Source organism: Pygocentrus nattereri, chromosome 24 (assembly GCF_015220715.1).
Source record: "Pygocentrus nattereri isolate fPygNat1 chromosome 24, fPygNat1.pri, whole genome shotgun sequence".
Classification (NCBI taxonomy): Eukaryota; Metazoa; Chordata; class Actinopteri; order Characiformes; family Serrasalmidae; genus Pygocentrus; species Pygocentrus nattereri.
The window spans coordinates 20,763,355-20,779,400 of NC_051234.1; the positions used below are offsets into that span (position 1 = coordinate 20,763,355).

General features: G+C 40.9%; 1 protein-coding gene across 1 annotated transcript in view; it reads right to left on the reverse strand.

Moving 5' to 3' along the window:
* cntnap2a (contactin associated protein 2a) overlaps positions 1–16,046 on the reverse strand; it is a 655,370-nt gene that overhangs the window by 289,098 nt on the left and 350,226 nt on the right. Inside the window, exons 9-10 of the mRNA XM_017717995.2 lie at positions 13,479–13,628; positions 907–1,069 (exon numbers count right to left, since the gene is read on the reverse strand). Of these exons, the coding sequence (XP_017573484.2) occupies positions 907–1,069; positions 13,479–13,628 (313 nt within the window). The remainder of the gene's footprint in view (positions 1–906; positions 1,070–13,478; positions 13,629–16,046) is intronic.

The window sequence follows — 16,046 nt, forward strand, 5'->3', positions numbered from 1 at the left end:
TGTGAGTCTGAGCTTTAGGGTGTGAGCCAGGGTCTCCAGTCTTGAGCCTGAGGCTCTGTGTGAAAGTCTTCGTTAAGTCTGAGTCTGTGAGTTGCAAGTCTGGGTTGAGTCTTGAGGTTCTAAGGTGTGAGTCTGAGTTGAGTCTCAAGTCTCTGAGGAATGAGTCTAAGTCAAATCTTAAGTCTCTAGTGAATTCAAGCCAAGCTTTGAGTCTCTGAGGTGGAAGTGCAACAAGCACTTGTCTTAGTCTCAAGTCTCTGAGGTGCAAGTGCAAGTCTCAAAAGTCTCAAATCTAGTGCAAGTCAAGTCATGAGTCTCAAGTCTAAGGTGCGAGTCCAAATCAAGTCTGAGATTTGGTTGTGTCTTTTCAGGCTGAAAGTTCACAAGTTTAAGTCGCGAGTCAGTCAACATGTCTAAATTACATATTAGCTTCATGGCAGGTACTGAATAATTCATAAGTTCGTGAATTGTGATGACATGGTTCTACTCAAAACACTTCTTATAATTTGTGTAGTTAATTCTAATGCATAGCTCATTGAAACCAGTTGAGAAACTGTGTGGAAAGTGTAGAGGCTAAACCTTTTATTTCTGTCACTACTTGACATTGAAACAAACAGGAATAACCTGCCAATGTAAAATCGAATGTAAATGACATTCCCTGTGTGACTAATTAATTAGTTATGCAAATACAGATGAAAAATATAGTTAAACAATAATAACTGTAGGCTAAGAGTTAAGCTGTGTTTCGTGCATGCACAAGCCGAGAGCTCCTGGGGGCCAGGCAGACCGTGACCGATCCTGGCCGACTGTGACAGTGTGTTTGTGTTTCAGACGGGAGGAGTTCTCTCTACTCTCTCTCAGAGCATGAGCATGAAGGTGGTGGTCAGGTGCAGCAGGTGCTCTAACCTGTCGATGATGGCACACATGTCCAGGCTGACGTTCTCAAAGGCTCCCAGCCTGCCCTGCTCCACAGCGGTCAGATCGGCCAGCTGATCATCCACCTGGATGAGCTGCATACATCCCTGAAAGGAACGCTGGAATGGAGAGGCCTGTGTCCACAAGAAATAACCTAAAGACAGAAGAGGAAGAAATAGAAAATATGACAATACTCTTATTTTACATGCAATTATCATTGTCTTATTTATAACTTATGACTTATTTATTATGCTCAATATTGCTTATCACTGTCTTCATCTGTGTCTGATTAATGGTTTTAATGATGCACCACAAAGAATAGAAGTTGTAATAAAGGCAAAGGATGGACACTGTAAATACTTACAATTTGAATATAATATTTCATTTTGGAGGCTTCTGCACTGTTTTTGATTTTGGCTGTACTTCCACTCATTGGCCACTGTATTAGAAAACCTTACCTTGTGCACATACTCACTGGCCACTTTATTAGAAACACCCACCTTGTACTTCCACTTACTGGCCATTTTATAAGAAACCCTGACCTCCTAGGTCCACTATGTAAGTGTATGTGTACAGTTACAAACTGTAGTCAATCTGTTGCTGCAAAATGCATCATCCCTTCTCTTTCCTATTATTCACTGGTGAGTTTCTGACCACATGACTGCATTTGTCCAGATATTATGTAGGTAGTCTCAGCTAAGCAGTTGCACTCAATTTTACTGGGGTTTTTACACACGTCAGTGTTGCTGCTAGTTTGAGAGTAGCCCACAACCCAAAAATATCCAGAGAAGAATGACTTGGTGGTCAGGAACTGACCATTCATGTAAGGGGAGTTGGGCTACAGTCTGTAGCTGTCCACAAGGTGTAGCTACAAGAGAGGGGTTGCTAAAAAAAGTGGCCAGTGATTCTCTTTGACAATATGTATTACATGTGATTATATTTCAATTACAGCCATGTAAAACTCTGACGCTCTTGACCGTCTAATGATGGTAGAGACTATGATCACCATGAAGCCAAACCCGTGTGAGTCCTGAACAACAAAGCAACTCAACTAGGATTTACCATTTGATTACAGTAAAGCTCTCGCTGCTTCTTCAAGGTCTTTTCCCATGTCGACCTCTGAAATAGCAGAGCGCATACTATTGAGAATATGAAGAAGCTAAGCCTCAGAGAGCCACTAAACCCAGAAACTGCTCAAGCTTGTATTAGGGATAAACAACAATCTCCTCAGCACTAGCTGCAATAAGGCCTTCCGAGACTCACCCGACAGCCTCTTGACATTAATAGACAAATTACAGCATCTGGAGAACCTAGCGTTTGTTTTCAGCTTCCATAGAAGGAAAAAAAACAGTAGAGGTTGAGGGAAAAAAAAGTTGAGAAAGTTTTCTGGACCATCTGTCTCGTCTGTCTCCCACACCTGTCCAAGTGTCTATCCGCCTGAGCAGTCGAGAAGAGGGGAATTGGTAGAAGGGGAGGGAAGGTGGGAGTCCCAGAGGTGGTATCACGATGGCAAATGCATTTCCGAAGAGGAAAAACAGAGAAATAAACCAGCATCTGGTGAGGAGTCACGCAAAGGAACAGCAGCGTAGCGCCTGAATGGCTGCCAGGATGTGCGGGCTCCCGAAAAAGTTGCCAGGGGAACACGGGTGATCAATAAAGGCAGGCAGAAGACGAGCTTTAGGTTCGCTTGCTTGGGTGCAGGTAATTGCTGGTACTCTCTTAAAAATAAAGATGGCAAAAAGGGTTCTTTGGACCTATGCTGTGATCAGTAAATTGGTTGATTTTATTTATTTATTCATTTTTTTGGAAAAACCATCCTTTGAAAGATTCCTTAGAGAACTAAAGGTGGTTCTTCAGTGGCATCACTTCAAGATGTGAAATGCAAGGCAAAATTAACATTACATTTGATTAGTGATGTGCCAAAAATCTTCTCTGCTGGGGATTTCTCAGAATACAGTATACCATCTGAGGAAGATTCTCATCATTTTCTGTACAGTTTAAGTGACTCAGTCCTTCAGATTATATATATATATATATATATATATATATATATATATATATATATATATATATAGTTAATTGCCTCCCATAGGCATCTATAGCTGAATTCCAAAGCAAATCCATTCTAACAACAGAATTTTTTATTTGTAAAGCACAATTCTCTGTTTTACTTGCGCACTTGTAGCACTGTAAAGTTCTTCCAACAGGTGCCACCATTTTCATGCAAGTTGCTTTTTTGTGTGTCATTTAAAGAGAAGAAACAGACCCACATGAGCAGAAGCTCATGACTGCATGTGTTTTCAGCAACAGCTTTTAAAACAAGACATGGATTAGTTACAGAAGGGTGGAATACTCAATTTAGCTTTCAGATTACAGCCCTCTGACTTAGACATGAGACTATAATAATTGTCCAGTCATAGTAGTCTGCTGAACTTGGGGATGTGACTGCAGTAACAGACAATAATTGTCCAGTCACAGCACTGCTGAACTTGGTTATGTGGCTGTAATAAATGTCCAAATGCAGCTCTCTGCTAAATGTGGGGGTGTGGCTGCAATAAATGTCAAATCAACACCTTCTGCCAAACATGGGGCTATAATAGCAATGCAACCTATGCAATCACAATCATCGTCCAAATATCTGAAAGTGGCTATAATAACTGTCCGGTCACAGCTCTCTGCTGAACTGGCTTTAAACAATGTCTGGTCATTACATTCTTCTGAACCTGGGGGTGTGGCTGTAATAACTCTCCAATCACAGCCTTCTGGTAATAAACGTCTAATCACGGCCCTGTGACAAACATGAGGGCGAAGCTTAAATAACCATCCAAGCACAGTCTGTTCTGCTAAACATGGGGGTGTTGCTGTAATAACTGTCCAATTATAGCCCTTTGCTGATCTCAGTTGTGTCACTGGTCTCACAAGCTGGTGTCATGATTAATTGAGGAGTAGTATTTTGGAGCATTTTCACATATTAAACTTAACACTGAGGATGATAACACATACCGACTCACCAATAACAACACATGCTGGTAAAAAAGCAGCAGAACAACTGCAGTTAGATTAATGAGTACCTAAGCGCTGGATGTATTATTCATGACCAGCGGATGGAATCGGGAAAATTCCTTTGAGAGCCCCACGTTGTTAAACTTTTCTCCTCATCAATAAGGTCAAAGCAGATGTTTACCATTTTTTGCCCTTGCAAGCTTGTTGCAGCGTTAAGTATCATAAACCTGTCTTAGAGGGCCCCTTTTTGCGATTCTGAGCTTACCAAACCCTGATGAAGTTGTCAGATGCAAAAGAATGAGTATCTTATTTCTGCTTGGTGATTACTGTAAGCCCCTTCTGGTCTGCGGTGGAGTAAGGCTGAGACTGCCTTTGTTTAAGGTTCGTCTGTGCTAAGGAAAGCAATCTACAACTGCCTGCAGCCGGACAGTCGTCAATTTTGGCTGGGACCATTAGAAAAAAACGGAGTGAAACCATCCTCTGTAAAATAGGTTTTGGGTCTGGGAGATGCCTGAGCTGAAAAGTAGAAATCACTCTAATCACCTTCTGGCAAAAAAGAGAGAAAAACTCTAAATTCTATCACAGTTGACTAACCACATATTAGGTGCCACTCTTAAACCATTCGAACAGTGATGGGTCCTAAGGTCCAGTCTGTTCCTCTCCCCTTCATAATCTGTCACTTGTGTCTCATGTGTTGTTCTCTTTGTACAGTGGTGGTGTCATAACACAGGTACTATGCCTGTGTCCTGTTCTTACTGTGCCCCATTATTACTCTGTCCTATTGTGGCTCTGCCCTGTTATGACCATCCTTTGTTATGGCTCTGTCCCATTATTGCTCTGCCTCGTTGCAGTTCCTCCCCATTATGGCACTGCCTCATTACGGCTCTGTCCCAATTTGACCCTGCCTCATTAAGATTATGCCCCATTATGGCCCTGTTTTGTTATGGTTCTGCCCCATTATGACTTTTCACAGTTACAGTTCTGCATCATTATGGCCAGGCCTTGTTGTGGTTCTGCCCCATGATGGCTCTGCCTCATTAAGGTGATTAACCATTATGGCTCCGCTTCATTATGGCCCTGCCTCGTTATGGCTGTGCCTCATTATGGCCCTGCCTCGTTATGGCTCTGCCTCATTATGGCCCTGCCTCGCAATGGCCCTGCCTCAATATGGCTCTGCCTCATTACCATTCAGCCCCATTATGTCTCTGTCTCGTTATGGTTCATCACCATTATGGTGCTGCCTCGTTTTTGTTCTACCCCATATCATGGCTCTGCTTTGTTGCAGTTCTGCCCCATTATAGCTCTGCCTCATCTTGGCTCTTTTCAGTTACAGCTCTGCCTCATTATGGCTCTGCCACGTTGTAGTTCTGCCCCATTACAACTCTGCCTTATTGTGTCTCCAGCCCATTATGGTCATGCCATGTTATGGCTTTGCCTCATTATGGCTTAATTTATGATTTCAGCCTGTTATGGTTCCACCTTTTTATGGCTCCACCCCATTATGACCATGGCTCTTTATGTTTCCATCCCATTATGGTTCTGCCTTTTCTTCTGCTGCCAAATTCTGGTTTCGCCCTATTCTTATTATGCCCTAAGCTTCACCTCAACTTGGCTCTACCCAGTGCTAATCTGCTCCTGAACTGCTGTGGCTTTATCACATGTATGTCAAATTTTGCTGAACACCTGTGTTCAGTTTGGTTTACTTGTGTATACATAGTCCTTCTGTTTTGATTGTAATGCTTTTATTAGCCTTTACACACTATTTCTATGCTTCTTTTTATTTCTGTAATTTGGGAATATCTGAGTATAGACTTGATTACAGTTCATGTGTACAGATGAACCTGTTCACTGCTGTGGACCTGCATATGCTTGATTTCTATGGGATGCTTTTAATAAACCGACTCCATGCATATATCCGAGCACTGCCTTTAGGTTGTGTGTTTTCGCTAGCTAATTAGTATGTGTCTCATTCCTGCATGTCTTGCCTCTTTGCAAAGTCTTGCATGTATTTGGTGCAATTTCAAGCTGTTCTAACTCTGTTAGTCTATTCTTCTAGTCACCTTGTTTCTTTGGCTCTGGCATGTTCTGGTATTTTGACCCTTGTTGACTGTTGACTGCATGGATTTTGAATGTTGATTATTCTCCTGTCTGTCCTTTTCCTCATCTCTACTTGTTCTGGCTATGATTTTTGAAAATGTCCTGATAAAGTTTGCTCTTCAGAAACATTTAGCACAGTGTTATTTTATGGCACTGAGTGTTTACGCTCTCAAGTACATTACATAAACAATATGCGAGTTTTTGTAAATTTACACAAGTTCTACAAGTAGTGGACTGAAGTACACTCTACTAACACCGTCAGGTGGTGTTTGTCAGGTACTTCAACTGACAGGCCACTATGAGCATGTGCGCACACCAAATGTAAGTCTATAATGGATTTTCATTAGGGATGCACCAATACCACTTTTTCCCCTTCTCATACTGATACCTGATCTTTAAGTACTAGCTGACACCAAGTACTGATATACTGACACTAACTCTAACTTAACTAGAGTTAGATAATTTGTAAATACCAGCTGCCCATTACATTGTGTCAAAATTATAGGATGAATGGACCAATACAAATGCTCTAAAATTACCTGGATTATTTATTTGTTTGTTTGTTTGAACTCATAATAAAAGTTAAGACTGTTTTTAACTTCTCCGGTACCATTTTCGTTATTTTTTCCCCCCTGACAGCGACAATATACACATTTACTGCCCACCTCATTAAGCACATCCACTTTGTATTTACACTCACTGTTCATTTAATCAGCTCCACTTACCATATGCACTATATGGACAAAGGTTTGTGGATGCTTGCTTATACAATATTTCTTCAATATTTCAATTAATATTGACAAATATTCAATATTTCAGTCAACAGCATTAAACCCCTTTAATGCAGTAACAGTTGTGTTCTGGGAAATAGTTATTGGGACACTGCTGTGAGAATTTCATTGCATTCTGTCATTAGAGCATTAGTGAGGTCAGGATGATCAATTCAGGATCTCTGCAACTCATCTCAAAGGTACTGGATGGAGCTCCATCACTCTAGAGAATGCAGTTCCATTGTAACACAGCCCAATACTGGGGGCTCCATATTCCTGGGCATGTTGAGATTAGGCTCATTTACATGCTGGCACAGAGCGACCTGTCCTGTTGTCAATGCTTTCCTGTGTCAGGAGTGGGTGCACTTTAAAGCATCCGAAGTCACTAACAAGAAGGGTGACCACAAACTTGTGACACTGATGTGGTGGTGTGTTAGTGTGTGTTGTGGTGGTATGAGTGGATTAGACACAGCAGTGCTACTGGAGTTTTTAAGCACTTTGTCACTGCTGGACTGAGAATAGCCCACCAACCCGAAATATCCAGCCAACAGCACCTTGTGGGCAGTATACTGTGACCACTGATGAAGAACTGGAGGATGTCTAACAAAAACTGTGCAGCAACAGATGAGTTCCTGTCTGAGTTCACATCTATGTACATAACCATTTTGGGTGTTTGAGATAATAGGTGTTTAACCTATCTGTTAATAAACTACATACAATTACAATTTACTCTTTGAGAATTAATAATAAGAACAATGTTTAACAACTTAAGTACATGAAAAATATTTTCATTGTGCAAAACAGTTAAACATGGCACTGAACAGTATATAGATCTGTCAGTCACTGCTCTTGTTTTCAGGGGACTTAGTGATTGTACCACGAGAAGTACCATGAGACCGTGTTGCTGCTGTGTGATGCAGCTGTCTGGCGGAAGCCCACCTCAGGTGGTGATACTGGACACACTAGCCTGGCTAGAGGGTTCCTATGCTAAAGACTAAACCAAGCCTAAAGGCTATCAGTACCCCCAGAAACAGGCAGCTCCTCCATATGTCTCTCTAATGTTTGCTCTGTAGATAACACCCTGGACTAACATTATCTCAGACGGCAACTAAGTACACAGCTGAAAGAAACCTGACTCAGGGGCTGCTGTTACAGTGTCTAGTAGTTCTTGTGCTGATGTTGCTTCCAGAGGCAGTTTGGAACACTGTGGTGACAGATGCAACAGAGGATAGGCATTTTCACATGCTACATGTTTCAGCACTCGGCAGCCACACTCTGGGAGTTTGCAAGGTCTACCACTTTGTGGCTGAGCTGTTGTTGCTTCTAAATGCTTTTATTTCACAATAATAGCACTTATAGTTGTCCGGGGCAGATCTAGCAGGACAGATTTTTCACAAACTTACTTGTTGGCAAAGGTGGCCATCTATGAGCGTGCCATGTTTAAAGTCAGTGAGCTCTTCATTATGACTTTTGTCTATTTTAGTCTAGATTTTGTCTAAATTCACCTGAACTCAACAATTAGGAGATATATACTTCTGGCCATTTAGTGTGTATTCAGGTCATGAAGCAGGCTTAACACAGGGCGTCACGTGTTTGTGCTTTTATTTGAATGTATATAGTTAAGAATGCATTTAACTTTCATGCTCAGTTGTGTTGGTGGTTTGTAGATAAGAATAGTATTTAGCATGACAGTGTCCTGATCAGGTGTTTTAGCCTTCACTATCCCTCTATTGTGTGATACATGTCCTTGTGTAGTGTCCAGCGATAAAGCCACATATCACTCGCTGTGACCTAAATCAGGCAGAGAAATGTCAGGAGTTTTATGGCAAAATACAATCTGTTCCAAGTCAATCTGACAGTAATTAGAATTGAAATCAGGTACAAACAAGAGCTACAGATAGCACTTTATCTTTCTCTAACACATGTTGATGTTCTCACTTGCTGGGGTAATCATCCCCACACTGATAAGAATAATGTCCTGCCCAAAACAGACAAAGACGGTACGCTTCGCTATATCCGCAGAGTATTAAAATATGCAATTTTTATCCTTTCTCATGAAAATCTGAATATGGGTGATAAATAAACTTTGCTGAAACTGGCAAAATATGGAAAATATTGTAGATATAATCCAGTCCGAGCCAAATCCTCCCAGTATTCACTAAATAAATAAAATACACAAATAACAACTAAAAATAAGCAAAACCTGGTCCAGCAACTGCAAAAGGCTTTGTCAATCAGTTCCATTTCTGAACATTTGTAGCCCCCTGGGCCCCTCCTACTTCAAGGATGAAAAGGTATTAATATTTTCGATCATTAATATTAACATTAATTAACTACGGTATTGTGTAAAACTCAGATAACACTCTCCATTTATTTCATTTCAAGCCAGGACACTTATGCATGTTTCAGCAACAGGAAAAAAGCACAGGAAAATTACATAAAAACCTCAAGAACTATATTTCATAAACTTTTTCATTATTTAGCGTGACCACCTTTATTACAGCTTTCATTCTTGCTTTCAGTTTTTTAAAGAAATCTGCAGGGGGATTTTTCCACACCTGCATTTTCTGCTTCTCATCATCCAAATAATCCCAAACACATTCAGATGCTGAGATCTGGACTCTGGGGTGGTCAGTCCATTGTCCATTGTTCATTGTTCAGTCCAGGTTATCTGTTTGATTTAGTTTTCTCAGCATGGGCTTCTTGACAGCTACAAAGTCCTTTTAGACTCAGTATTGTGTTGCCTTCTCACAGTGGAAGCATGGCTGTGGATTTTTCAGATTGATATGTAAGAGTGAAACTTGATTTTCTCCCTTCTCTCAAAGATGAAAGTGTTAAGTGCTGTTTACCTGATGGCGCAGTTTTGGTGGTCTACCAGGTCATGCAGATGCTTATAAGGAGTCCCATTTTCTCTTTTGACTTTCTCATTCCTTATGCAAGTGGATTAACTTACATCTAATCTCCTCAGAAATACCCCTGATAGGACAAATAACTTCTATTTAATGGCTATTTTGAAAGAAATTTAAATAAGTGGAGGGTGGTGCCAGAGTTTTTCATAGTACTGTAAATAAATAAAAGAAAAAATAAAGCTACACTTGCTGGGCACCTGGGGCCCCTAAGCAGCTGCTTATACTGCTCCTGGCAAGAAATGGCCCTGCTATTACCATACTACCATTTAAACAATCAAAACATCATGAAATTAGCTGAACAAGATCATGTATATTTGATCTGCAGTCCAGAGAGAGGAGTTAGACAATAACTAGCATGGCATGCTGAACGGACGCAGAGCTGAAATGCATGTGAAGGGCCGGGTGACGGAGAAAACAGCAACGTAAGAGCTACAGCTGTAATGAAACACTTTTCATTAGCTGCCACAGGCAACTCAATCTGGCTCAGTGATTTGTGCCACTGACCTTGCTGTCACCATGGCACTGATTGGGCAGAGCCTTGGATTTGATGATTACAACCAATTAAATCTGATGTGCTCTGGCCCGTGCCTCTAAATTAGCCTTCTAGCATCAACAGGCCCAATTACGCTGCTTGGCCATGCTAGCGCAGCACTGGGGCCAACACCTGGCCATGCATTTTAGCCTCCACCATAAGGCACACTGTGACAAGATGAGTACTGAGGAAAATAATCAGGATGCTGATTTGGATGCTGATAATGGAAAATCACATTTTCTTTACTTTTTTGGAATGGAAGAGTTTAGCATGTAAGCATTGCTTCAAAACACATCTTTCACTCCCCAGTCCATACTGTCTAGAAACTAAGCTGTCATTTTGAAATCATGGTTTCTGATATGTAATTTACAAATATCCGCATATTCAATCTACAGCTGTTTAGCCCCGCCCATTCACACTGAAGTTATAAAGAGTGTTTCAGCGGATACTGCTTTTTTCATGAGGCACAATACAGGATGACCAATCCGTACAGATGTTGGTTTTGAAAGAACATTGACATTTTTGCACAATCAAATGGTTATGATGTAAACGGCAATCAGCACCTGAAATATTGTAGAGAGGTGGAGATAGGAACCAGACGTCTGCCTCTGAAAGCTCCCTACAGAAGATTATTACATTAAATGGTAATGATACATTGCCTGAAGACTGCAACATAATTTTTCAATAGCTTTGTGATAATCTGATGGCTTTAAACTTCTTTTTTTCATATGCTGATATTTGAGGGGTTCGTACTGGGCGCTCCAAGGCAAAGTAATTTATTTTTTCCCCATTTACCACTATTTTACCATTATTACACTACATATAAAAACTCAGAAATGTAGATGCATTGGAGGTTTTGGGAAGTAAATTAAACGGTAAGTAAATATTATCTGTGGAATTCCCCTTTTAAGGCACAGTTTAATTGGAAGGGATAAAGAGAGGCTGAAGGTCACTCAAAAACCAATGACTTTTTTAGACTGAACCAACATTATGAGTTGACATCTGATGGGAAAAATACAATAAAAAGATTGATAGAAAACATCATAAACTTCAACAATGTAAATCGAATGTAAATAGAATTCATTAAACAACTATGCAATTAGTTATGTTGCTAGCAAAATGTCTTGGGTTAATGAGACTAACTCTCATAGATGTCCAGTCTAACGGCTGTCTACTTGTTAGAGAATAGGCAACTCTACATTTACAAGGCCGTCTAAAATACCAGAATATAAATTATTTCATTCCAGCTAAAACGTCTCTGGTGGGGCAAATGGAACGGCTCTGCTCTCCTTTCACAATGGAGGCTCTTACCACGTTGGAGAAATCAGTCGTAAACAAATTAGAAAGCAGAGACACACCAGCCCTTGGCTGGAAATAACAGCGATGGATGGAGGACCATTGATTGATAATTACAGCCAGGCTTAGGCAGTCCATCAGGAGCATACAAGGCAGCAGAGAGACTTTTTGATCTCGTTTTGCAGGCCGTCATGTGTAAATGTACTGTCAGTGCCTGCTGTGCTCAGGCTGTGGCTCTGTCCTCATCGAAGTCTTGGTGAAGATGAGTGAGGCTGATAAAGCTATCAGCCACGCCATCCTTCAGCATTAAGTGGCAGCTTCACGGATAGCAAGACACAGTAGTCCATTTGGAGATGGACTGCCATTTTAACTCTACATACTTGCCTTCCTTGCCCACTTTCAGTTTGACCACTTCCAGTACTCCTGAATGAACAGATGGCTGGATGATAGCTGGGCACTGGTCCATCAGTGGCCACTTTCTTAGAAACACTGACCTTAAGCATTCACTCACAGGCCACTTTATTAAAAAACACCAACGCTGTACTTTCACTAACTAGCCACTTTTTAGAAACAGCTATCCTGTATATTCACTCATTGGCTGCTTTATTAGAGACCTTGTTTTTCCACTAACTGGCCACTTTTGCAGGTCCACCTACCTTAGAGATCTATTGTATAGTTGTACAATTACAGACTGTAGCCCTCTGTTGCTGCACAATTATGTCAACTCCTCCCTCTAATTCATTAATCATTAGTTTCAAGGTGAAGATACAGAGGCAGTTCTGATAAACTGAGTAAGGAGTAACTATACTAGACAAAGCTAATCCTGGGATCAAAATGCAAGGGTTGGCACCTACCTTTGTTCATCTAATGTGCCTAACACAGGAATATACTAATTAAATTAGTATAATTTATAAAATTCATTTTACACAGTGTGTGTTGTACCATGGGGCTGAAGAACGACATTTCATTTCACCGTCTACCACTTACATTGAGAGATGGCAATAAAAGCCATTTGACACTTGACCTCTCTTGAAACTTGTCAAACATGCAAGCATACCACCTGTATTTGACATCCAATATTTGTTTACAAATTAATGGCCCGTGACTGACTCTAAAGAGTCTATCATCTGTGCCACTGTGTCACGGATTCTCCCCATGTCTGTTTCTTCCCCTCTGTGACTGCCATGTGCCTTTGTTTTCTAGTACCATGTGTTTTTGTTGCTGTTCTGTGTCTTCTCCTTGGTCCTGCCCCCTTGTTATCTGCTCCTCCTGTCTGTGCTCCACCCCTCATTAGTCCCAGGTGTTTCTTATTTTTCCTCAGTGTATTTGTACCCCTGTGTTTGTTCAGTCCTTGTCTTGCATTGTGGTTGTTACCTTGTCTTGTGGTTTCATGCATATTATAGTTTGTTTTTGTCATGGACATGTCTTTTGTTCAAGCCTCTGTTACTTTGGACACTAAATTAAATATAAGCAACTTGCATTTGCATCCCACCTCCATTCCTCAACCGTTACACACTGCATCTCAAAGTCTCCCACATATCTGGGAAGATAGTTCACTCCTTAGGCAGACCATATTCCCTTTCATTTTCAGAGGAAATTAAATAAGACATGAAAGCACATTAAACTTTTCTGATGTGCAGGGTTCTTCTTTATGCAGCCATCTGAATGCATGCATTAGAGCGATAAAAAAAAAGTTTTCCAGCGCCTTTAAAGCACACATCTCTCTGTCCATCTAAGACTTTAAGTAGAAGTGAAGTGAAAAGAGACAGGCCTTTGTGCATTTAATTCAACTTCCAATACGCCAGGGAGAAGCAGTGAGAAGATCTGAGGACACTTTTCTCTAGAAACCTTCATCACATCCGACACAGTTTCACTTGTGTTTAAAAGCAGCGCAGAGTAACACAATTTCATTCTGCATTTCATTCTTATTGAAAAACCCAGCGTTCTAACACTTGCCTCCAAAGTGGTATGTTCCGCCTGTGGTGATTTGGATGGGGGCGTTGGTTCTCACAGCTGAAGCTTCATCACCATCAATGGTCAGCATGGCAAAGTTCTCTTTGGCCAAGAAGCGGACATCATGCCATTCGCCATCGTTTAGCCCTGAACCTGAAACATGAAGAACACAAGACAATCTCATTGCAGCCATATTCCACAAGTGTATTTGCACCAGTGGAAGACCCTCACTGCCTTCTAAGCATTCAGAATAGGCCGAATGCTTTCTAGGAACTGAAAAAATGCATGTCTGTAATTTTTAGTTTAGTTTAATTCAATATATTCATGCATGTATTATAGTACTACTCTTGATCCATTGTTTTGGATGGTGTAACGGTGGGGAGCGATGAGACATGCTGAGATAAGCGACTTTTATTATGGGCAAATCCAGGGTCATGGTCAAAACGGTCCAGGTTCATATAGCCGACACGAAGAGTAGGAGGTACAGACATGACAAAAATGAACACAGAACTCCAAACAGGCCAGAAACCTTACATCAAAAACAACACAAACCTTACATCAAACATACAAACAAGCATACATCAAACTGAACAATCAAACAGTACAAAGACCAACACAGACCAGGGCAAACACAAAGCTTAAATACACGAGGGCTAACAAAGGATCACAAGACACAGGTGGAAACACAGGTGGGATCAATCAGGGGCGGAGTAACCAAACAAGGGGCTGGACCAAAACACAACACGAGCACATGGGGGAGTGGGAGGAGCCAAGCGTGACAGATGGAAACATAAGGGTTAAATCCTTGAAACGCCCAATGGCTAACTGGCCCATCAAGCTTTCGTTGGACACATATGTATAATAGACCTCCACCTGGCTACTTTTTTGGTCAGTGCTTTTTTTTTTTTTTTTTTTTTACAATATCATTGCAGGTTACACAAGGGAAGCATGCTAGCCACAGCGTTGGGCATGTCATCTCTAGAAATGCATATTTTTTCCAATCAAGACAAAGCAATAGCAATATTATTTACACATTAAAGAAAGCGCAGGTTAACACAAGCCCAACCAACCAATGCAACATTTTCCTACAAGGCACGTGTCCACTCTTGACGAGCACATGTAGCTTGATGAAGATGACCAATTAAAATCAGACAGCTGAAATGTACATAATAAAGACGGAAGAACGCAGTAAACTTAAAACCCAAACGATCCCGTATTCTAGCTAAAGCATACTGCCCCAGTGGACATGGAAAATCTTTTTCAGTTCACAGATCACTAATGACAACGATGACTTTTTTATTTAACTTGGATGGCTGATATTTTATATATGGCCTTGAAAATGGCCACCCTGTACTCTGTCAAAAGCTTCAGGTCTCGCTTTTACAGATCCCCCAGGCATATCTTTTGAATATCTGGAGCTTCAAATTCAAAGTGCATTAAAAAATAACTCAAAACCTGCTAAAACCCTGGCAGCTTCATCGAGGTAATGGTGGAGAGTGGAGCAGTTGTTAAGCACTGATTGGAGAAGAAAATGAAGAGGATGTTTAGGAAAGACGTGCAGAGTGTCAGGATTATGCTTGGCTTGAACACAATGACATGGGTAAAATGAATCATTTCTTCACTGAGCTGCTAGTAAAGTTCCCACTGTGAGTCAAAAACAGTTGTTTAGATTATCTCACAATTGTCCGCATGTTTCCCCCTAGTGGCTCAGGCCCCTACACATAAAACCCGTGGGATGACCTGGGCCTGGAAACAGCCAAGCTCTTCCATTCCATTCAACTTCGAAATGAAGTTGAAATGAAGGCCATATATGCTAGATTAGCCGCATAACATGACAGAGGAATCAACCAATGGATGTTTTAATTTGCAATGGGACCAATTTTGTGAGAAAAAACTTCTGGTCTTCTGGTAGGTACATGTGTCACTGACTGCAAATGCAAGCAGCAGCCTGATCAGCCTGTTGCTAGAAATAGAAAACAATGGCAGCACCTCTATAATAGGCTACTCTGCTAAAAGAGTCACTGTTAATCTGCTACAAGGTAAAACATATGCTAATATGCTTGCCATAAAACATGGAATGTTAGAACTTCAAATGTCTGTGTTTAATCTGGAACTGTCAAAAAACGTTCATGTGAACTGTTGTGAGCTTAGTGCTAACAAACTACTAGAATTCCACAGGGACGGCATGATCTTAGAGGCGGGCTTTTCCTCACATTTTGATCGAATTGTGATCATGTTGTAATGGTTATCGTTTAATCAATGATTTTTAACCACTAAAGTAGAAATTCTTGGTAAGTAGTGATGTCCTGATCCAGATCCAGGGGATTGGGATCAGGGATGATCCCTGAGGGATTAAACACCTCAATGAAAATGTCACAGGACTGCAATTGTGTTCATGTTTTAATGTTGCATGCGATAAAGAGCAAAAAACAGACCTGATAGTTGTGCTCTTACACTTCATTCTCCATTTTGAACAAAACGCCAGGACTGCAGTTATAAAATTTGTCGTTTTTTTCCAAGTGTTTAAAAGTAACTTCAGAGTGACTTGACAGGGCTAAACTGCTGTATACT